This window comes from Urocampus carinirostris, chromosome 12 (assembly GCF_059441175.1).
Source record: "Urocampus carinirostris isolate Australia breed hairy pipefish chromosome 12, RoL_Ucar_1.0, whole genome shotgun sequence".
Taxonomy (NCBI): Eukaryota; Metazoa; Chordata; class Actinopteri; order Syngnathiformes; family Syngnathidae; genus Urocampus; species Urocampus carinirostris.
In genome coordinates, this window is record NC_142360.1 from 8549273 (window position 1) to 8574005 (window position 24733).

The 24733-nt window shown below is 41.4% G+C and overlaps 2 protein-coding genes and 1 pseudogene across 2 annotated transcripts in view; 2 read left to right on the forward strand and 1 right to left on the reverse strand.

The window, feature by feature from the left end:
* The first annotated feature begins 252 nt into the window (after nucleotides 1-252).
* LOC148354857 (U2 spliceosomal RNA) lies at nucleotides 253-400 on the forward strand (annotated as a pseudogene).
* Nucleotides 401-5989: 5589 nt separating this feature from the next.
* gabra5 (gamma-aminobutyric acid type A receptor subunit alpha5) overlaps nucleotides 5990-24733 on the reverse strand; it is a 52172-nt gene continuing 33428 nt past the window's right edge. Inside the window, exons 8-10 of the mRNA XM_088350473.1 lie at nucleotides 15726-15878; nucleotides 12610-12821; nucleotides 5990-11918 (exon numbers count right to left, since the gene is read on the reverse strand). Of these exons, the coding sequence (XP_088206599.1) occupies nucleotides 11631-11918; nucleotides 12610-12821; nucleotides 15726-15878 (653 nt within the window). The 3' untranslated portion in view covers nucleotides 5990-11630. The remainder of the gene's footprint in view (nucleotides 11919-12609; nucleotides 12822-15725; nucleotides 15879-24733) is intronic.
* gabrb3 (gamma-aminobutyric acid type A receptor subunit beta3) overlaps nucleotides 22788-24733 on the forward strand; it is a 66634-nt gene continuing 64688 nt past the window's right edge. Inside the window, exon 1 of the mRNA XM_088350469.1 lies at nucleotides 22788-23150. Coding sequence (XP_088206595.1) covers nucleotides 23056-23150 — 95 coding nt within the window. The 5' untranslated portion in view covers nucleotides 22788-23055. The remainder of the gene's footprint in view (nucleotides 23151-24733) is intronic.

The following is a 24733-nucleotide window of genomic DNA, read 5'->3' on the forward strand; positions in this document are numbered from 1 at the left end:
GCTCGCAACTTTTCTGGGCATATGACAATAAACACTTGGAATTGAGTTTAATTCACTCAACTCATCACAGCAACATCAAGATCGTTCTAAAACAAGATACCGGGAAAATATAAAGCCGCATAGCTCACCTAAGTTCTCACGTTCAATAATGATACGCAACGATGGTCTTCTTAACCAATATGGGTTTTTCAGGGCCAATAATTCCACACAAGTAGAAGCTTTTAAATCAGCTTTAACTTTGATGCCAGGTCCTTAGCTTGGCCTTTTGGCTTTGATGCTAGTTCCTTAGCTTGGCCTTTTAGCTTTGATTTTTGCATTCCGGAGATGGAATAAGAGCTTGCTCTGTCCACTCCACGCATCGGCCCGGTATTGCAGTACCTCCGGGAACGGTGCATTCGCAATGATCGCAACAAGGCTTTAGGGCTAGGACCTTAGCTTGGCCTTTTGGCTGAGAGTAAGTGTCCCGGCTCCTAGGCTTTGTAGCGTATTATGAACTGACCGATAACGGATAATGAATAATGAATAACGAAGATAGATAAATAACCCTTAAACCCCCCCCCCCCCCCCCCCCCACCCCCCCCCCCCCCCGTGAGTGTAGTAAATCCAGGAGAGTAAAATGTTTGCAAATAAAGACTAATGAAACATGTTTCCTTATGGCGTAGTTTAGCAAGCTTGCTATTCAGTCATCTTTTTCGGCCAATTGCAGGGTTTGTTTTGGCCCTCTAGCCTATCCGAGGCTCCGAATAACTTCAGCCAATAGCGATCGATTTAACTGATGATTGACACATCTTTTTCGGCCAATTGCAGGGTTTGTTTTGGCCCTCTAGCCTATCCAAGGTTCCGAATAACTTTAGCCAATAGCGATCGATTCAAATGATGATTGACACATTGGTTAGCCAATGAAACGCCGGTATATAAATCCCAGCATACACCGCGGACTACTCCACGTTTGGGGGAAAATCGAGTCGGCGGCTGTTGCGTAAGATTTAATATTGAGCCATACCAGTATATAAGGCGCACTGTATTATAAGGCGCATGGTCAGCTTTTGAAAAAAATTAAGACTTTTAGGTGCGCCTTATAGTGCGGAAAATACGGTATTTTATTATTATTATTATTTTTTAGACCTGCGAAGCTCTGAACCGGCGAACGTGGAACCACAAATTAGCAACGCCCCTTCAAAAATGCTTTAAAAAATTTTATATTTATAATTTTTTATATATGTATATATATATATATATATATATATATATATATATATATATATATATATATATATATATATATATATATATTGTAGGCATCACGGCAGCGCAGTGGTTAGCGCGTGTGCGGCACAGTTCTGAGGTCGTGGGAACCTCCTGCGTGGGTTTAAATCCGGCCTTACTGTGCGGAGTTTGTATGTTCTCCCCGTAATTGCGTGGGTTTTCCTCCGGGCACTCGTTTCCTCCCACATTCCAAAAACATGCATTTCAGGTGAATTGGCCGGTGCAAATTGTCCCTAGGTGTGACTGCGCGAGTGAGTTGTCTGTCCCCGTGTGCCCTGCGATTGGCTGGCAACCAGTTCAGGGTGTCCCTTGCCCACTGCCCGATGATTGCTGGGATGGGCTCCAGCACCCCCGCGACCCTACTGAGGATAAGCAGTGCAGCTGATGAGATGAGATATATATTGTATTTTTTTATTTTTTTATTTCATTATTATTAATTTTTAGACCCGCGAAGCTCTGAACCTGCGAACGTGGAAACGCGACGTAGCAAGGTCTCACTATATAAACAGTAGCTTAGAAAATGGGTGGAGAGACAGTTTAGCCAATCAGACCGCAGAACACAAAGCACAATGAAAATCCACGCAGTCGGAAAAACTGCGTTAAGTCAACCGCGATACAGCGATGGATTACTGTAATGCTTCCGTTTCCGTGGGAACCGTCGGCTTGTTACAGGTGCCACTTAGCGGGACCCGATCTAGTGCGCATGCGTACATGCATCGCGAGTAAAAGTGCGTCGAAAGGTTATCCTGGCGGCGCGTCTGTTTGCACTTGTGCCGTGACGCTTCTCGCTGGGCGGCTTAAGTCGCTGCGCCGAGGATGCAAAAAGCAACTTAAATGCAGCTAAATCCTCCGCAAGCAGATGTGAGCCAGATGTTGAAAGATGGATTTATTTCTATGTGCGCTCACCGCCCGGCTGACATGTGCGTGCATGTGTAATCAAGCACGTGCAGCCGCTGCGGCCTTGTTGTTCCATTAAGGAAGATTAAGCTTCGTGTGCAGAAATGCATCTTGAATCAAGTCAACGCGTCTTTCCTCTATTGGTGCGCCATCTCCATTAGTGTCCTCCTAGAACAGGGACGTCAAACTCGGCTAAGCTCGGGGGCCACGTGGTAGGAAAAAAACTCACAGGGGCCGGAGTGGTACATTAAAGAGAAAAAGAGAGAGAGAGAAAGAGAGGAGGGAGTGAAAAGATAAAGAGGGAAAGAAATGGTAAAATAGGAGAAGAGAGAAAGAGGGGGAAGCGACAAGAAATAGAGAAGGCGAGGGAAAGAAAGAAAAAACATATAGAAAGAGAGAGAAAGAGAGAAGAAATAGATGGACAGAGAGGAAGTGAGAGAAAGGGAGAAAAATTGAGAAAAGAGCAAAAAAAAGACCAAAAGTGAAAAAGAGAATTTAAAGAGAGAGAGAAAAAAACAGAAAGACAGACAGACGCAGAATTAGAAAGAAAAAAATAGCAAGAAATATAGTAAGGACAAAAGAGCGAGAAGAAATAGAGTGAGAGAGAGAATAAAGAGAGACAGCGAGAAATCTTGCCAGAGAGAAAAAAAGCGAGAGATAGTGAGAATGAGAGAGAGAAGGAGAGAGAAATACAGCTCCAGTCACTTTGTAAGTAGTGGCTTGCTTTGGCGGATTCCAGTGGACATATTTCAAACTGCAAGTTATTTTTCTCTTGTGCTTCTCTCGTTATTGTCACCTGGGACGGATTAAAACCCATGGCAGGCCGTATGTTCGACCCCTATATCCTTTAAGGTGTGACTTTTTATGCCAATTTACATCCATGTATCCCCTTATCCTTTAGTATGTCTTGGGCAAGCACAGCCTAGCAGAGTCCATTCCTCTCCATGCCGTTTTTTTTTGAGTAGGGGTTTGCTCTCCCACATGAAATGATCTGCATTTCCATAGCGCTTTTCAAGTCAAGACTTCCCAAAGCGCTTTACAGTGTGCTTCACATTTCCCAACAGCGGCCGTGCAGCCATGTAAGGCGCTAACCTGCTTATTGGGGGCATTAGGGGTTCAGTGTCTTACCCAAGGACACTTCGACATGTAACACGGATCCCATGACGAGCGCTCTACCGCCTGAGCCACTGCCGCCCCTCCCACACATGAAATATATAGAACTGGTTTCCACGGTTACCAGTAGCAAGAGAAGCCTCCTGATCTTACTCAGAAACAGAAGGGGACACGAAGAGCATGCAGGGATTCACACATACATATCAGGTTGCCAGGTAGAACTTTGGAAGCGGCGAATGGCAGTGTGTACTGTGCGGTATTTTTTAATTTGTATCCTGAAACATATTTGTAACTAGAGGCAATATTTTCCCATCCAAGTACTGCAACTTTTATACGTAGAGACATTTGTTAGTAGATGTACCACCGTATTAAAGGTTCTTCGACTTGGCAATTCGTATATTTTTGTATCACGGTTCACCTACCAACTCAAAATATAGCTTACAATAGTTAGATCAGTGTTTTTCAACTACTGTGCACTAGACTTTGTCTAGTGTTCTGCAGGAAATTACCCGAATTGATCTTGTAAGCTTGTCATTCTTCAGTATATTTACTTTCTTTCAGTGATTGACTCAATAACTAACATTCATCCATATCAGTAGGTGTCAGCAGAGTACTGCAATGAGGAGAAAGCATGCATGCTCCGTATACTCGGTCAAATGAGGCAAAGGCTAAAATTAACATTTAAAGTATATATATATATTTTTTTGTATTTTTTAAATATTGGGAAGTATATGTTTGCCTATAGAGAGGAATTGGCACCACCAGGCTGTACTTACCCAACACACACCACGGGAAATGGTGATCTAACCAACCGTATAACCAAACAACCAACCAAAGATTAGCCTTGAACAGGGGTGGCCAACCCGGTCCTCAAGAGACGCTTGTCCTGCATGTTTAGGAAGTTTCTCTGCTCTAACACAGGTGATGCCAATTTAAAGCTTGTTAGCAAGATGTTTGGAAGCTTGATAATGATCCAGGTGTTTCGACTGTAATTGAGCAGAGAAACTCAAAAAACTTGCAGGAAATGCGGCTCTTGAGTACTGGGTTGGCCACCCATGGTACTTAAAGTGAACTGCACTGTTCTGGCCAGGGTATACTATCCCCAAGCTGTTGCTAAGAGATTTGCGGATTTTTGCAAATTGCATGAGTTTTGGTTGAGAAATAAGACTCAACAAATAAAAATGCACAAAATAGTCATATTCTGTTAAGTAAAAAGTTTGCAATCGTACAAAACAAAAGTTGTATAAAGGAGTGATATGTTTATGTAAGGGAAATGATGGTTTAAATGTGCCTTTTAAACTCTATACTCTTATATATTCACTTTTACAGTATACTCGATTGGTTTTACGATTCTACTTGGTGTTCAGAGGCAAGCGCCTTCAAGGTCAAAGGATGGCCTTGCCTCCCACATTTCTCTGTTCTTACAGAGACGCATTGTGTTTACAAAGTTTCGGTTTTGGGAGAGCTTGCCGACCACATTCCAAGTCATCCTTATTGCTCATTTATTATACTCGCACGGCATCTAGAGACCAACATTATACGCTGCATTTAAATATGTGATTTCCGTCTAAATCAATATGATTCATTTCCTGTGTTCATATAAACCAATCAAAAGTCTAGTTTTCTTCTTGTGTTTTCCAATAAATGAACCTTTTGAAGAAGGAGGAGGGTGTTCCTCCTTGAGCCTATCCCGGAAGGACGCACCTCTGATGGAAGGGGTTTTCAAAAACCTAAATTATCGACTCATAGTGTGTTTTTTTTTCTTTTTACTGCAATCTCAAGTTTTAACTTTGACAGTTTATTCTGCTTGTTTCTGTTTTAAATAGTGGACACCAGCAAAGAAGATTTGTTTGTTATTTTGACTATTAAGCACTACTTACATCATTATCACCATGGGCGATCATGTGGCTGTTCTATGATCAACACATCTTTTAGAACAGATCTTATTTTTGTAACTTAGGAGATTTAATAAAAAAGTTAGGGTTCAAGGGAAGACCTTTAGAACAGATAGTTATCTTTGCATCCAAAGGGTCCAGAAGTCCTCTCCTGTTCTTGCAAGTTTAAAATACATTGTGACACGGTTGCCATGGCGCCCAATTGGCCCTGCCCATCTGGCGCCAGCTGCTGCTTGTTGACACGTTGGCTTTCCGTCTATTTAAGCTAAGTGCTCTCACTCTTCCTTTGTCAGTCCGTCAACTAACCTCTGCCCAGCGAGACGTTGGTTTTGACTCTGTCCGGTTTCCTGCCTGCATTTCCTGTCCGGTATCGTTCCCATCTATTTTGTTCCGTTCATTATTCTCTCCAGTTTTTGTTCCAGTCTAGTTTACCCTGTTTAATTTCGATATCCTGTTTCGATATCAATCCTGTCTGTCCCGTCCTGTCCGGTATCGACCCATCCGTCCGATATCTGCTCAGGCAATTGGTATCGATCTCGTCGTCCTCTGGCTTCCTGTCATTCCTTGCCAGACTGCTGCCTAACGTGCATGACTCCCCATTTCTCGTAAAATAAAAAGCTTGTGTGAGAAACGTCACGCATTTGGGTCCTGATCCTGTTCCGGTTCATGACACATTGATGTATTCTCCTCTCCTTGAGTGTCTACTAAATTGTACACTTATAAAGGAGAAAGAAAAGGAAATTAAAGACAAAAAGAAAGAAAAAAGAATATGTCCTTCCCCACCAGAAAAACAAACCGAATACTTCATGAACAGCGAATTTCGTTTTTCCGAGAAAGCATTTTTTATTGCTTCAGATATTTGCATTTAAAGAACAGCCCGTTTTAAAAATGCACTTTTATGTGGTACTTATAATAAATACATCCATGTGTTCCCCCATAAAAGTTTCTTTTAAAATGATGACAGGCCACTCGGGAGGCAAATCGACATTTCATTCCTTTTCATTTCAGAACGCTTGAGAAGAGAAAACAAATGCTTTCAAAACTCAGAAAAAACCCCACATTCAGTAGTTACAAGGCGTCACTGGACACTATCAAAACTAAATATACTTGTAATGCTGTCGCTTTTAAATAGAAAGAAATATACATAAAATATTTTTTGTAAGCAGGTAAAGGAGAAGGAAGTGGACAGGGTGAAAAATGAAGCCACACCAAAAAGAAAATGAAAGCAGATTTTTATGAGAATTATAAACAACACCTCGTATGAAGCATACAAAACGTTGACAATAAAGCAAGTTGAAAAAGCACAATTTAGACAGCATCATAAATGATACTCACTTGTTTTTAGCCAAAAGTTATAAATACATTTACATAAAACAAGTCAATTTTGGGGGGGAAGGGAAAAGAATACCGGAAGGGGTATTTAAAAGAGGTTTTTTTTCTATATTTCCTGAAAAGAAATAACGAGGAGAAAATAAATAGACGTAAGTACATTTTTAGGCGAAATAAGAAACAAAAATTGAGTACGTTGGCGGCAAGCGCACTCGAAGGCAACACACGTCGGTCGGCATGGCTTTGCGGCATGTCCTCGCTCGTACAAAACAATCTGCGGGCTCATAGCAACAATCGTACGAATGTTTTTTTTCTTTTTTTTGTTTTTGCATAGCATTTGGGCTTTGCTGCCATGCTGCACTTTATGGGAAAGTCTGGAATTTAGGGCTACCCGTCTTTCTAAGTGTATGAATAGTTTTGGAAAAATATTCAGAAAAAAACCTTTAAAATAAACTGGTACTTCTGAGGTAAGATTTGAGATTCTTATTTATAGCTCTATTTCTGATAGATGCGTTTTTCAAAACCCCATAGGATGGATTTTAAAAATTACTGTGGTATTTGAACGGGTCTCTACTCCGGCCAAAATAATGATTAAAAAAAAAAGTAACCATGCGGAAAAGTATTTTCCAAGTGGCAGAATTTTTGGGACCTCACATTGTTTAAGCGTCGTTCTCATTTCAATAAAAACAATTTTTTAAAATGAGAAACAATATTTGCCCCAAAACATGATTTTCCTTGTCTTGAAGCAGGGGTCTGAAACCCATGCCCCGGGAGCTAATTGTGGCCATCAGATGTACAGACCCTCCCCTACTTACGAACATTGGTACATACGAACATTTTTTTCGGGATGTCGAAAAATATCCGAAAATTGCTGTGAGATTTTGTATTGTGTGCATGTTTTTCTGAGTATGGAACAGAACTGTAGAGCTTCTTTCCGCCGGGGGCGCTGTGATACGTCAACCAGCATCCACCCCGAAGAAGAAATCCGCTTCTACTTCCTAGTCCGTGTGTAAACACATTGCAACGTATCTCTAGCGCGCTAAGTACTTCGACATTTTTATTGTTTAATATCTTGTGCATCCATTCGATATGGTTGGCGTAAAGCTTAAAGAAGAGGCGAGCCGTTTCTTTTAAAATTCAAGTGGAATAGAACGCTTGATGCGGTTGAGAAAATGGTCAGAACGCTTTTTTTCGCCACATTTTACCACGGAGGAGGACCTTTTGAAGCGTATCTTCCAAAAGTAAGCTAAATTTAACTTTATTTATCTTTTATAGAGCATATTATTTTGTGAAATGCTTATTTTTTAGTGCGAAACAATACAGGCTACTTATGCAAGCCTTAAACATACAAAATATAGCACTGAAGCAACTTACGAACAAATTCAACTTACGAACGCACGTCCGGAACCTGTTTCGCAAGTAGGGAAGCGTCTGTAAATGGAAATGTAAATGGTCTGCATTTATATAGCGCTTTTCAAGTCACCGAAGACCTCCCTTTACTCATTTATACACTCACACACCGTCAACATTATCAGCCATGCAAGGCAACTACCTGCTATCGGGGGCATTATGGAATCAGTGTCTTGCCCGAAGACACTTTGACATATAACACGGAAGAGCCGGGAATCCAACCTGCGGCTTCTTGATTCCAAAACGAGCGCTTTACCTGCTGAGCTACTGCCGCCCCGGGATGACATTTTGAGGCTGCCTCCTGAATATAAATGTTAAAGGGAAAGTGTGTTTCATCCTGTTGTGCAACCAAAAATAAGTCCTGAAAATAACAGGCAAAAATGGCACCATTGCGCACCGTTTTTGCCCCACCTTCAGACGGGGTTTCTGGTACTTATAGCAGCAATATGGCAAAAAAATTATGTCATCTCCCTCGAGGTAAGGTAATACACACTTTCCCTTTAAGTGCAGCCCCAGCGGATTTTGGATTCATTGATTTTCATATTAAGTCTTAATCTTTTAAATTTTTAGTGACCGTCATGTTTAGCTTCCATTTTCTAATTGCTCCAACAGTGGACCTTTTTTCACCAAGCTTCTTGGCCTATCTACTTTTCTGTAGGGAAAAAAAACAATATTTCATCCGTTCATCCATTGTCTGCACCACTTATGCTCAGTAGGGTCGCGGGGGTGCAGGAGCCCATCCCAGCTAACATCGGGCAGTGGGCAAGGGACACCCTGAACTGGTTGCCAGCCAGTCGCAGGGCACACCCTGACAGACAACTCATTCGCTCATTCCCACCTAGGGACAATTTGGGCCAGCCAATCAACCTGACATACATGTTTTTGGAATGTGGAGGAAACCGGAACGCCCGGAGGAAACCCACACAAGCTCGTGGAGAACATGCAAACTCCACGCAGGAAGGTTTGATCTCATGACCTCAGAACTGTGTCGCACTCGTGCTAACCACTACTTCGCCGTACTACTATATTTCATAACAGTGAATTTTATTTATCAGAGCTTTTTTGTGGCCCAACTTCACCCAGACCTTAGTTCCGGTGGCCACCAAGTTAATCGAGTTTCAGACCCCTGTTTTAATGAAACAGTGTGTATAATTTGACCACCAGCTGTCACTGTATGCTGCTGTGGAACAGAAAACAGGCGCTACCAAGTTTTTGGGTACCTGTAGCAAGATGCCGGACAATTGTTCCAGCTACTTTGAGGAGAGGTTCATATTATAATAATAATAATAATAATAATTTCCTTGTATTGTCATTCTGTGTAACAATGTACACAGAACGAAATGTCGATTGCACCTGACCCGTTGTAGCGAGCCGATGCAGCCGCAGCCAACAGAGGGCGCCGCCGACCACTTTTTAAGTCTTAGGAATGACTCGGCCGGGGCGCGAACCACCGACCTCCCAGTCTCAAAGCGGGCGCCTTACCATCTAGGCTATGTGATACAAACGCTAATTTCTTGATCTATGAGTATTTTGAGAAGGCACAATAATGTGATAGTTCATGTATTTTTGCTTATTATTTAAATTAATATAGTATTTTTACTGATTTCAGGTTTTGATTACGAGGAGGCACAAAATAATTCACACCGTCCCTTTAATATAACAGTTACGAAACTGTGGTTAGTAAGATAATTGTACTCATTTTAAGGATTACTGTATTTATTCATTATAAGTTTATTAATTTTACTAGTGAATCTATATAATCAAATAATAACAATTTAACTAATAAATAAAAATACCAAGGACTCGTTCTTTGAAGCTAGATACTTTATATGATACAAAAAATCCATCAAATGTGTTTTTTCTTTTGATTTTATCTAACATTAATTTATCTTAAAATCACTTCATGTTCTAGTAAAGGAATAAGTATATGTTTTTTTATGTACTTATTATTTGATTTGATATTACAAGGCTTCATTTTGATGAACACATTTCCTCATTTTACAATAAAAATAAACTAAAAAAAGGAAATAACTCAAAATCTATGTATCTTTTTAGACTGCAAGATTTTGTCTTAAATACCTTCTAATTTCACGAAAGAAATCAGTTAGAAGTGTGGTAAAATGAGAAATATAATCCTTAAAATATATTTTTATAAGTCACGGTTGCCATGGCACCGTATTGGCCCCACCCGTGTGGCGCTCATTGACAGATTGACTTTCCGTCTATTCAGTGCTCTCACTCTTACTTTGTCAGTCCGTCAAATAACCTCTGCCCCGCAAGATGTGGGTTTTGACTCCGTCCTGTTTCCTGTTGTTATTTCCTGTCCGGTATTGTTCCCGTTTATTTTGCCCTGTTTAATATCGGTTTCCAGTTTCGCTCCCATCTAGTTTGTCCTGTTTATTTTCGATATCCTTTTTTGATATCAATCCTGTCTGTCCCGTCCCTTCCGGTATTGACCTCATTTGTCCGATATCTGCTCGGGCAGTTGGTATCGATCTCGTCGGCCTCCGGCTCCCTTTCATTCCACGCCAGACTGCTGCCTAACGTGCATGACTCCCCGTTTACCGTAAAATAAAAGGCTTGTGTGAGAAACATCACGCATTTGGGTCCTGATCCTGTTCCGGTTCATGACATTTATGTATTATTTTTTCATTACATCAAAATGTTCTCTTCTTCTGGTGAAAAATGTTTAAATGTAGTAAAATGAGAATGACTCTTCAAATCTATTTTGAATTAGTCATTATTTTCTTTGATTTTAATGAATTTTATTTTGATTCAAACATTTCATCGTTTTACCACAGAAATAAAATGTTCTAAAATGAGTAAAATAACCCTGATAATCTATTTTGGTCTATTCAGTACAGAACTTGATATCAAAAAACTATTTTGGTAAAAACCTGTCCTTTTCATACTAACATAATAAAATATAGTAAAACAAAAATAATCCTTAAAATGAGCATTTTTTCTGCCAATATAGAAGCAAAGCATTTAAAGCATTGTTTTTATCTTAGTAAAACTGAAATCTTAAACCCATTTGGATGTGAGGAGTTTGCAAACAGCTACAGTCCAATCCAGGGGTGTCCAAACTTTTTAGAAAGCAGGCCAGATTATGAAAGGGGGTAGACGCAGATGTTTTTAGATTTCAGTGAAAAATTACTCAAATTTTAACTTGAACCGGAAACACCGGCCCTCACAGTCAACTTTTCTTTTTTTGATTAGTTATACATCCCATGTGCGAAATGGGGTTGTCTACAATTCTCACAGAAAGCCAAGGGCAAGGTGGCCAAAAGGCTACTGCCATCATCTTTTTTTTCTGTACAAATGTATTTTTTACTGCGGTCAGCATTATTGGCAGGCTGAATATTATCTTATGACAGAAGTTGCGGGCCAGTAGAAATTTGATCACGAGCCATAACTGGCCCCCGGGCCGGACTTTGGACATGCCTGATCTAATGCTTTGAATTTTCATTCGGTGGAAAAAAATATAAGTCATCTTAAAGAACACCTAAAAATGCAAGAGGGAATTTTTCTTTCTCACAATCGATTTTGCCGTACTTGTCCTTTTTCTCCGATACAAAAACGTGAAAAACATCCAAATGAAGTTGGTCTGCAGCAGAAGCGACATGCAATAATGAGGTGACCCCCAAAGAAAGGAGACGCCGACATTCGTAACGTTAAGAGCCGGGCGGCTTTTTTTTTTTTTTTTTTTTTGCCGCCGGTCTAGACGGCCCCCTTGATGACGGGCTCTCGGTTGAGATAGGTCGCCCAGTAGACCAGGTTGAAGGTGCCGAAGAGGACGGGGAACACGATGCGGGACATCTTGTCGATCTTGCTGACGCTGTTGTAGGTTTTCTTGGGGTCTTTGGACTCTGGGGCCGCCTTCAGCTGCACCGACGTGCTATTGGAGATGGTGGACACCGAAGCGTCCTTGGTCAGATTGGCCGTGTAGTTGACGCCAGCCGCGCAAGTGTTGTTTGGCTTCTTGGACAGCGCCAGGGGGTCTTTACGCTGGATGGAGGACAACATCTCATCAACTAAAGAAGGGGTCAGCAATACCCGGAACGGGGCCCTAGGTAGTTTGGTCGCAGGCCGCACAGAGAGAAAAATCAGTTCCGTTATCTTTTACCTATGGTTGCTCTACCAACATTGCCACATTTTGCAGAAGTACGACTTCCCACTGCGCTCCAAAAGAAGCACCCAGCTCTCACCACCAATGAGCAACGTCTAAATCTTCACCGGCTTGGTACAATCGCGCACGCGTTTCAGCAAACCACAGCCCCATGTTCATCAATTTAGTTGGTATTTATTGGAGGTGCCTTGACACAAAACCTTGCTTAAGACACCCCCAGAAGCATAAAGTACGACTATGTAAATTCTCACAAAAATCGGAAATTCGAACCCTATAAGTCACATACGAATACAGACACACACACACACACACACACACACACACACACACACACACACACACACACACACACACACACACACACACACACACACACACACATCAGGATTTATAAATAAGTTTGAAAGATATTTTAGTGCCATTTAGGGCCTTATTTTTAGAATAATGAATTCAATGCCTTTCAAATATCTGCAGGAACCCTGATTCCGTTGGCCAGCCTGAATGTACAGTAATATTACTCTGTTACAAAATAGGACCCAAATATTCAAAGCAGAGATTTGGGCTTCTCACTTTTGGCTGCTGGGCCTCCATGGCCTTCTTGCCGTCCCAGGCCCAACTGCGTTTGGTGAAGTAGTTGACGGTGGCGAACTCGATGAGGGCGGAGAAGACAAAAGCGTAGCAGACTGCGATGAACCAGTCCATGGCGGTGGCGTAGGCCACTTTGGGCAGCGAGTTGCGGGCGCTGATGCTCAGCGTGGTCATGGTCAACACTGTGGTCACACCTGAGCAGGAGGGTCAATGTTTGGTTACCATAGACCGTGTCGGTTTTAGGCACGAGCGAGGCCGATAGCCGCTCGTGGCGGCATTTTTACAGTGACAACAAAAACTTCCGAAAAATGCAAAAACTAAAAATAACAATGAATGGCGCGGCAAAGTGATTTTGGTTTATCGAGTTGTTATGCATAGGGAGGATTCACTGTACTACTATACATAAAATAATTAGTTGGCGGCTTCTGTCTTTTAAATAACCAGTGTTGGAAATAACTCCGTTATAAATAACAGAGATGATTGATAACAGTGGAACAGTGTGGCAGGTAAGTCAATTGTTGTTTGCAGATGACACTGTCACGAGGGAGGACCGGACCAGAACGGAGGCAGGAGGCAGAAAGGGAGAACTCAATTGCGTTGACGATCAAAACTTTTATTTACCAAAATAAAAGTCGTCCAAAACTCAGGGACAACAAACAGGCTTTAACTAAAAACGTGCGAACACAGGTTTCTTCCGACTCAAACAAAACAGGACAGAGCAAAACAGAACGGGAGATGCAGGGAGAAAATACAAGCAGAAAGTGCAATGAGCCAGCACCCGCAAAACCCACAACCCACCCTTAAGTAGCACCCACGTAAGTTAGCTGATCTGCTTCAGCTGGTGCCCAGGGGGCGGGGCCAGCCTGTCGCCATGGCGACCATGCTGGACATGACAGACACAGCACTTGTGGCTGATTCTGATGAAAAATCGAGAAGGTTGGTAATGGAGTTTGGAAGAGTGTGTGATAGTCGTAAGTTATGTGTGAATGTTGGGAAGAGTAAAGTGATATGGTGTTCGCGTGATGGTGTGGGCATGGCGTTTGAAATAAGGTCGCATGGACAGGTGCTGGAAGAAATTGAAAGCTTTAGGTACAGTTGGTGGAATGGAGTGCGAGGTATTGAAGAGAGTGAATCAGTGTAGCAAGGTTTTGAGTGCTCTGAGGAGAGTGATGAGTAACAAGAGTATGAGTATGGACGTAAAGAGAGGACTATGAGAGTGTGATTGTGCCGACTGTGTTGTATGGTGCAGAGACTTGGAGCCTGAACGCAGATTTGAGAAGGACATGAAATGTTTTTGAGATTAAGTGTTTGAGGAGTATGTTAGGAGTGACAAGATTAGATAGATTGAGAAATGAAATTGTGAGAGACAGAACTGGAGTAGTAGTGGAATTGAGCAAGCATGTGGATAGGTGGTTTGGACACTTGGAGAGAATGGATGAGGAGCGAATGTTGAAGAGGATCTACAGAGCAGAAGTAAATGAAAGGAGACCAAGAGGAAGGCCGCGATTGACGTGGATGGATGGTGTTATGAGTGCACTGCAGGAAAGAGGTCTAAATACAGTGGAAGCTAGAGCTCTTGTTTGGTGATAGGAATGAGTGGAGAGGTGTTAAAGGATAGTGGGATTGTGGACGCGTTCTATAGGTTGGGCAGGGCACGTGTATGATGAGGCAGGGGTAAACCTGTGAAAGCTGTTGGGACCTGCTGTTGAACAGAAGAGTGCCTTGTGTCACCCTGACCCGAGTGACATGGCCGCTTTCTTGTGTCCCGTTTCATCTAGAGATACGAAAGCATGACCAACTTGTGTGCTAAAGTGCTTAACTTGTTTGGGTGTTTGGGCATTTGGGTTGGCCATGGTCCAAAAATATCTGTGTATGTTTTTTTGCTACTTTTTCCCTTCCTTTATTTTCTCTGTTTTTGTGTATGTGTTCGTCTTGCTGTCGGTCACCCCTCTCGAGGGATATGACCAGGGTAGATAGATAGATAGATAAATAACAGCACGTAATGATGTTATTTACTCAGTTACGGGGTAATTTAACTTATTACCATTATTGTTACTGACGGTCAAAAGTAGTGCATTACTTCGGCTGCACTTTGGAGTGTCCTCGCACACCTGACGATATTTTCAGCGGCACGGTTTTCGCTCTCCTCCGAGTTGTTTAGGTCACGTCTTTTCGAAACATGTCAGCATACAAAATAGCATATAGTTAGATAGCGAATACGAATATAGTATAAACTAATGCCCCGAAAGAAAAGGCGATTGACTGCTGCGTCACAACCGGCTCATGTCAATCGAGAGTTAGTTCCATTCGAGACGCTATTTTTCTCTTGTGCTTGGTCAAATTGCATTTTTTTTACGGGGGATTTTGTGCCGCCAACGTGGACTTTGTTGAGTGTAAAAAAGGTTAAAATTGTTTTGTTTTTTCTTTTTTTCTTTGTAGATTTACAAATATTTTGATTTATGTTTCCCTTTGTTTTTCAGTGATAAAGTTCATGTGTTCATTTTTCTTTATGTTTCCCCTTTTTAAGTCATTCATAATAATACATGTTAATGGTAATATATTAATTAAGCAACAAAAACAACCTGAAGAGACATTTGGGAGCCAAGCCAAAAAAACTGTTTCTCTAAAAAGAGTCGGAATTCCCATCTCAACAACGGACCACTAGAGTTAGATTTAATTTCTCGAACACACTTTATATTGTTTACCGCTGATTTTTTATTTTATTATATAGTTTATTTTTGTTGCACTTCAAGTGTAGAATAAAGCTGTTGCTGGTGAGGTGCAACTCTCTATCACAGAGGAGGACCTCTTGAAGCTTATCTTCCAAAAGTAAGTTAAACTTAACTTTATTTATCTTTATAGAGCATATTAGTTTAAGAATAATCCAGGTTACTTATACAAGCCTTAAACATACTTATATAAACCTTAAACATACAAAATATAGTAGCACTGGAGCAACCTCCGAACAAATTGAACTTACGAACGATCGTCCGGAACCTAACTAGTTCGTAAGTAGGGCAGCGTCTGTATTTTACTAAAACGCTCCCTGGTAAAACAAAACAAAAACAAAATCAACTAAAGAATCGAGTGTGTCTCACCAAAGACAGTGCGTGCAGGCACAGACTCGCGGTTGAGCCAGAAAGAAACCTGCGACAGGATGACGGTCATAAAACAGGGCATGTACGTCTGGATGACGAAGTAGCCGATCTTCCTCTTCAGGTAGAAGTGAGCCATCATCACCGTGTATTGACCTGATACACACATACACAAAACGTTGTGAACAGAATATTAATAATGGCTTTTTAAAAATCAATACACCACCATTATTTATTAATCTATTAATTCAAAGAGATATTTTTCAACCGTCAATAACAGGGCTCAGTGAGATTAGAGACCCAAGGAGCAATAAAAGCAAAATATTTTGATTTTCTTTTTTTCCAAGAGAGCCATACCGTATATTTTAAGACCAATTTCGGCAAAACCGCCTGACCTGCTCTTCCTACCAAATGAAAATTTTTGCCGCATTTTATTTCAATGTGTAAGGTTAGATGATTTGATAACATTTATGAAATAAGAATAATGCCAAAGCCTGTGTCGCAAATATACAACTTTCAACTTGTCTCCCTTCTGAAATTAATCAAGATCTTTGAGGCTCATTTTGTCCTTCATTTTTTTGATAAATAATGTTTTCAGAACATTGTGCAATCAGAGTAATTTTGTAAAAATGTCACAAAATACCGCAAACTAAGATAAGAACATATTAAACCCGTCGCAGATAGCTCTGGGCAGAGAAAAGTGCGCCGTGTGCATAGCTCTGACCACCCCCACTGCTCACCCAATCCAATTACACTGTGTGCTTGTCTGAGGTTTCTGGGTGTTTACTTTATGTTCTGTGGGTTTTAATCATAAAGCGTCTTAAGAGTAAACTTAAATTGTTTAATGAGTTTTCATATAAAGGATTATTTTGCGTCGTACAGCCAAAACGTTGGTGTGACACATTGCCTGTAAACTTTAGTGGAGAGTATGCTCTTCATATACTGGACCAAATCATTCATTTTGTTAGCGCTATGTCGTTTTTTTGCGCACTAGGCTCCAAAATGTGCGGCGCAACCTTTTGTGAGGTGCGACCTGTGTGTGTTGTAAGGTGGACGTAGTTAAGGATACTGATGTTTATTCTGTTTTTAATATTTGATAAATGCAAAAGAGATTTCATCGGATACCAGTTCCTTAATTTGACCACTATTGTCCATTTTTGTCTATTGTTTTGATTATTGTTCTTTGATACCCACACCCCATTTTCCCACAGTATCATTTGCACCGACATAATGTCCTCTTTTAGCATGCATTACTTTTTACTTATATATCTGCAGAAAACTTTAATAATGGCGTGAGTGAAAACGCACTACGTAACAGATGTGGCTATCTTGAATGGTCATGTGATTCAAAAGATTTAATCAACGCATCTTGTAGAAACTCTGAAAATGGCGTCTAGTTTGCAGCGTTCTCTGCTAATGGCACTTTGTCTGTGTGGGGTTACGCTGCCAAAGCAAATGAACTCTGAGCTTGCTACCATTCCGAATGAATTGTATATGCTTGGGCTAGTGTGTGTGCTGGTACTGTCGTTCCGGTTTGCAAATGTCAGCATCGTTTTTGTGGAGCTGCACGGTACTAAAACTGACTCTGTAAGTGACGAAAGTGGAACGTTTGAAGGGTATTTGGTGCAGCTCCTCAAATAAGAAACAGAGGATGGAAACTCCGATGGGTTTGACAATTACCAGGGGAAAAAAGTTTGCTCTATTTTTATTCATTTTTGTCTGTGTGTTTTACCATGTCCACACCTTTTGATGGTTGATAATAAAAATGTTAGTACTCTGTCCTCAATACTTAAATAAAGCACAACCAAGCTCAGTTTTGCTCCCGCTCTATTTTTAAATATGCACACTTGTATGCGTGTTTGTTGTTGTAAGGACCTACAAGACCTACAAATAGACACCATGAGCACACAAAAGAGTGACATATAGGCGTGCAGATTGTATATAAAGCCTTATGAGTGGGTTAAATACAGAAATGGTAGACATAACTGAGACTGCCCCTTTTAGTTTTATTTCCACAAATAATTGCCATGAAATAATATTTTCAATCATTAAGATGAAATGAAAGCGGAAATGGTTTAGCCACTCAGGAAGCAGAACACCATGTATTATGAAAATAAGTGAAGTAGCGAGATAATAAAATGTGAACTGTAATATAGAATAGGTTCACTGTATAACATTTTCCCAATATTCTAGTTACACATTATAAAATGGCCACTAGAGGGCAGCTGATACCTGTGTCATATAGAGGCACACCTAGCTACTTCGCGCTTCAGTTATCACTGCTTCACTGCTTTGCAGATTATCATTGTGCATTGTGTTCTGCGTTCTGAATGGATAAACAGAGGAAATGCTTTCTATTGCCAACAAATGGGACCTCTTCACTCGCTAAACTTGCTCAGGAGCCGCATGTCTGTCTCTGGTGCTCCTTAGTGGCTCCCTGGCGTTTTAATCCAAGATGTTTGATAATGGAAAGATATATGCTTTCTATCGGACAAAACCGCAAAGTAAACGCAGTTTTTTATAACTCCCACAGGATGGCGGCTAAGTATCACAGTAAGTGAAGTGGATCGGGTGCTAAATTTATAAAGTTGTGCAACAAAACAGCCAAATTATTTTAAAAAATGCAAATTTGACACTACAGAAGTTATTCGTAAGAATAAAAGATTAAGTACAGTAATTTTATTTGCTATACAAATACTTGAGTCAGTAAGTTGGGTTTGTTGTTGAGTAATAAATAAATAAACACTTAAATAAAGGTTTCTACTTTGCAAATTTTCATGTTTCACATGAGGTTCTTCCCCCCCATTAACTGCGATAACTATAATACTACTGTGTCACGGTTGCCCATTGCCCTCACTTGGCCCCGCCTGTTTGGCGCCAGCTGCGGCTCGTTGCCTGACTGGCTTCCCTCCTGTTTAAGCTCAGTGCTCTCACTCACCCCTTGTCAGTCCGTCAACTAACTTCTGCACCTGCAAGACGTGTGTTCTGACTCCGTCTGGTATCCTGCTTGTGTATCCTGTCCGGTATTGATCCCGTCTATCTCGTCCTGTCTGATATCTGACTCCAGTCTCCAGTATCGGGCATCGATCCAGACTATCTCGCTCTGTTTTATATCTGATTCCAGTCTCCAGCGTCTGGTATCGATCCCGTCTAACTCATCCTGTCTGATATCTTGCTCCAGTCTCTTCCTGTTTTTTTACGCTGGACTTCTGTCGTACTTCTTCCGCCCAACGATCGCCAAATCACTGGCGTTTGTGTTCACGCGCATGACCACCCCATTCCCGTAAAATAAAGCTTGTGTGAAAAAGTTACGCATCTGGGTCGTCCTCCTGTTCTGGTTCTGACACTCCTGTGCTTTGGTTCAGCACATCCAAAAGTTAAACAATCTAGAGGGTAATATATTTTGATTCATGTCATCCATTATTAATGTATTTATTATTTATTTTATTTCAACCAGTGAGCGCGTGTTTGAGTGAGTGCGTGTACGTGTCTCTGTAGTAATGGTTCTGGTTTGTTGAGTGGGGAGAAAGGGAAGAATTATATTTTTATGAATGTATTTGAATGAGTTTATACCAGGGGTGGGGAGCACGGCGGCGCAGTGGTTAGCGCATGTGCGGCACAGTTCTGAGGTCATGAGATCCAACCTCCTGTGTGGAGTTGGCATGTTCTCCCTGTGCTTGCGTGGGTTTCCTCCGGGCACTCTGGTTTCCTCCCACATTCCAAAAACATGCATGCTAGGTTAATTGGACGGTCCAAATTGTCCCTAGGGGTGAATGAGCAAGTGAGTTGTCCGTCTCTGTGTTCCCTGCGACTGGCTGGCAACCAGTTCAGGGTGTCCCCTGCCCACTGCCCAAAGATAGCTGGGATGGGCTCGAGCATCCCCCGCGACCCTACTGAGGATAAGCGGTGCAGATAACCCCGCGCGACATTATCACGTGCCCGCGGGTGTGTCCAAAAAATAGACCTAACCACGAAATATCAATGTCTAAAACACAGGTGTCAAACAGGCGGCCCGCTGGCCAGATCAGGCCTGCTAAGGGATTGAATCCGGCCTGCGACACAATACTCAGAGAAGCGCAAGAGAAGAACAAGCTGTAGGTTGAAATATGTCAACTTGATGTTGCCAAAGCCAGGTGCCTCTCACAAAGACACTGTACTTGTATTTATGTCTCTCTCTCTCTCTTTCTTTTCCATCCCTTTTCTCCCACTCTGTCTCTGTCTCTTTCACTCTCTGTGTCTCTTTTTCTCTTCCTTTGTTGCTCTTTGTCTCTTTCTCTCTCTGTGTCTTTTAACCTCTTTTGTTCTAACTTCCTTTTTTCTTTTTCTCTCTATTCTCTTTCTCTCTCCATACCCTTTGTGGTTTATTTTCTTTTCTCTCCTTTTGTCCTTCTATTTTTCTTTGGATTTTTTTATTCCTCTCCCTTTCTTTTCCCCCTCTCATGACTTTCTGTCTTTTATTTCTCACACTCCCTTTTCCCTCCCTCTTTCTCTTATTTCTTTATCTCTCCTTTTCTTTCTCTTTAATCTACTAGTCCGGCCCCCGACAGAATGTTTGTTCTATCGCGTGGCCCCCGAGTTAAAATGAGTTGGACACCCCTGGTCTAAAATGTGATTTATATTGTGTTGCCATTTTTAAAAAAATTGCATCTACAGTGATTAAAATTAAAAACAAAAAGTATTCAAAATATATATACACCTAAAAAAAAATCAAAGTAGAAGAGGTCGATAATCTGAGAGCTCTGATGTAAACAGGGGGCAGAGGTGAGTGCGATCTTGAGGATTGCGAAGGAGTCAAAATCGATTTGTACATTCTTACAACATGGCGGGAAAAGGAAAAAACCGTATACTTTTCGTAGTGAATGGGAGGAAACGTGATTTTTTATTAATGTGAAAGAAAACTCAGTGTGTCTCAAATGCGGCGCGATGGTGGCTGCGGAAAATAGGCACAACGCGGAGCGCCACGACAGCACTTGTCACAAAAGCTTCCATGCTGCCATAATTACCCGCCCGTCAACGCACCACGAACAGAAAAGGCCGTTGATTTCAAGGCAACTTTGGGCAAACAGCAATCTTGTTTACAAGGCCGCTAAAAAAAACTCAAAAAGCAACCGAAGCTTCTTTTAGAGCCAAACAATTTTTGGTAAAAAGGAAGAAGGCATTTTCAGATGGGGAGGTTCTTAAAGAGGAAAATAAACAACTTACAATGTTGTTGGCGGCAACAGTTCAGTGCCAAAGATGAAGTTAAAATATTGAAAAACAGTTAAAAATATCTTACTAGGTTTAAAATACAGTATGTGTTTTGTCGTGATGGCTACACATTTAGTGATTAGTAAAAACACCTACATGGTCATTCATAACCTTCCCCCTACCTACCTCTCTGACCTCCTTTACACCGCCACGCCATCCAGCACCCTCAGATCATCTTCCTCCCTCTATCTCACTATACCCCCTGCCTCAACTCCATTGGGAGCAGAGCTTTCAGCTGCTCTGCCCCCCAGCTCTGGAACTCATCGTCGCCTGACCTCCGAAATTCTGAGACTATGTCCAGCTTCAAATCCGGACTTCAAACTCACCTCTTCAGACCTATTCTTGACCATATGCCTCTCACACCGCCCCTTTTAACTATAATGTGTTTTATTGGCTATTTATTACTTGCTTGCTCTTCGTTTATTGTTGTGTCCTACTCATATGTACACCGACCTTGGGTGTCCTGAAAGGCGGTTCGAAATACACTGTATTATTACTATTATTATTTTGATTTAATGCAAAACAGTTTATTTTTATCCCTAATTTATCATGTTCATTAAAGTGAAAACTGATGATAGCGTCTTGAAACCTGATTTCCTGCAAAATGGTCTTTTTTCTTCTTCTTTGTTTCCTTTTGAGCATTTGTAATTAAAACAATTGGAAAAGGTCAAGAAGAAATAAAATATCGCATGTTGAAGTGTTGATCTGTTTCCTAAATTGTTGAATCATTCCAAATCATAATTAAGCATTAAAAAAAAAATCAAATCTCGCGTAACATATCAGTAAGATAGAATTTTTAATTAATTAATTAGTAAACTTAAAATTCATGCAGCACGGTAGAGCAGTGGTTGGTGCGTGTGCGGCACAGTTCTGAGGTCATGGACTCCAACCTTGCTGTGTGGAGTTTGTATGTTCCCCCCATGCTTGAGTGGGTCTCATCCGGGCACCTCGGTTTCCTCCCACATTCCAAAAACATGCATGTCAGGTGAATTGGCCGGTCCAAATTGTTCCTAGGTCTGAATGAGCAAGTCTGTGTGTTCCCTGCAACTGGCTGGTTAAGGGTGTCCCCTGTCCACTGCCCGAGGACAGCTGGGATGGGCTCCAGCACCCCGCGACCCTGAGGATAAGCGGTGCAGATAATGGATGGATGAATTAAAATTCTTGTTTCGGAAGTGCGTTATCAAGGTGCCCTTTGTGTTATTCCGTGCCCCTGAAGTTGCTCTCGGCCTAAAAAAGGTTGGAGACACCTGGTTTATACGGCACATTGAGTTGCGATTCGTTGTCTGAAAACTGCGATTTAAAGGATGGTGACATGATATATATAATTTATTTTGAGCTGGTCTCTTCAACCTTGCTTTACTGTGGTGTCATGACCAAAAATTCCTGTTTTGGGTATCAGTGACGGCAGATAGGATTGTTGACCCTCCGAGTTCATCCTTCTTGTCTCGGTGGTTGATCGCAATAAATAGGATTCCCGTCCTTTGAACCCATCCTCATGTTGTTTAGGGTTTTAGTCGAATATCAAGAGAATCCCCTGCACTTTTACATGCTGCTGGAATCCCCTCATGATTTCAGTTTATCGTTTGAACAGTGCGAAAACGGTAATTTGATCTCTGATTTAATATTTCCTAGAATCGGATCTCACTTTAGTCAAAATAAGTAGGTTGCCTTGCTCATCATCATGTTAACCAACGGGGGATTGCATTTTATTTCCTCCTCCGTGTAGAAAAAAAAAATCCACAGATGACTGCTGCTTTCTCCTGGCAAAATCCGATTTTTTTTTCCCCCCCGTCTCGCTAATCCCTCGTCACAATCTGCATCCTGCCCGTGTGCGCGCTCTCTGGATCGGCAAGTCCTCTTCCGAGCCGGGACTCCACCGAAGCAGCAGGGGAGGCGTGACGGGCGGCCGATTGAGGAAAAAGAGTTCATCCGACGTCCCCGTTCGATGTCCGTCATGTCCTCGAACCGGGAGAAGACAACCGTCAGACGAGCCCGGTGGCGCCGACGTCGGCCCTCAGCCGCTACCGTTTGACCCCATTTCATTTTATTTTTTTCGGTGATTGAGAAAAAGCGTGGGGACAAAAAAATGCGTCTTTGGTGGACTTTAACTTTTGGATTTTGGAGCGTCTGCGGAGAGCTGCCCTTCGTGGCGGAGAACAACGCGGCCATGCTAGTCAATTGGTGAGTGAGCGTTCACGTGGAATTGATTCCGGCTTCACTCTTGCCAGCCGCCGCTTAAGGCATAGGGGTCAAAGGTCACCCGTGTCCACTGTGAGCTATTCCCGGCCCGCTTATGGAGGGTTTGTACCTTAGATTAGCGCCGCTAATTAAGTCTGGAGGCTCCGTCTGTCTTACAGGAGGAAGGGTTTGGCGTCACGGCGGGATTTCCATTGGGGCCGTCAGTGTAGGGTTTTACACTCTTCTTGTGAAGGCGTGATGCGGAACCAAGCCCTTTGCATTCAGCATTTACGGCATATCGATTCTGGCAGGGATTCCTAACTATGGCGTATGTAGAGAAATCATCTTAATAATAATAATAACAATACTTCATTGTGACTTTTTTGTTTTTTTGATTCAGGATCTATACACATGCAATTCTTAAAAGGACAGTGTATTTATCAGCGCCTCCTACTGGTAAAAAATATTCATTTAAAAATAGTTTATCTGAGTCCATCCATCCATTATCTGCACTGTTCATCCTCAGTAGGGGGTGCTGGAGCACATCTCAGCTGTCTTCGGGCAGTGAGCAGGGGACACCCTGGACTGGTTGCCAGCCAATCATAGGGCACACAGACAACTCACTCGCTTGTTCATACCTAGAGAGAACCTTCAACAAGCCTGGGCAAAATAAATGAGAATGATGGTTCCGTTTGGTCACTTAAAATCGTCATGGTTGGTAATCTTCCTAGCGCCTTTTAGCACTTGTTTTTGGTTTCACAACACAAAACAGCGACATTTAGTGGTCAAATATTACTCAGTGTCTCTTTAACAAGCACATCAAAAATGATTCTACGCTCCACAAAGAATTGGGTCATTATTGGATAGATCCGCAACTTCTTGGTTCTTTTACACAATAAAGCTCTCAAAATTGGGTCGTATGATACAAAACTGCCTGTAAAATATTTTGTTTTCAAATTGAAAAAAAAGGGAATTTTGTGTCATTTTAAATAAAGTTTTGACCCAAAAGACAAAAATTGAAAAACATCAAATGATGTAATTCTCCTCAACAACTACTAGGTTTCTGCGTTAGAAACACAATTTCCTAAAATACTAACATTTGGAATATCCCCAAAATGATTCAATTTATCTATAAATAAATAAATAAATAAAAACGCAAACACAAAATTAAGGTATTCTCCTTAGAAGCCGAGAGAATACTTTTTACACCCAAAACAAACAACAACACAGAATTTAAAGTGTGTTTAAAGCAACCTTTTCTTGAACTTAAATTCGTATACAGTATTTCATAACTCATTTCAGGTAAAATTTACTTACAACCAGTTCAATAAGGTATTTTGTCACTGCATGAGAGGGCCTGTATTATTTTTTGGAGGGCCTCAGGACCTTTGACACAAGTGACCTTACAAAACTAGAAATGTACAGATGCATTTAACAAAAATGGAAATGTGGTTAAAATCACTTTAAAAAAACTGTCCCTTCTCTCAAGGAGCTGCCATTGCTAGCGAAAAAACAAAAGTTGAGCTTTAAAAGAAAATTAATGTTTTCTTTCACCCATCCATACGTTCAACAATAACACTAAAGAA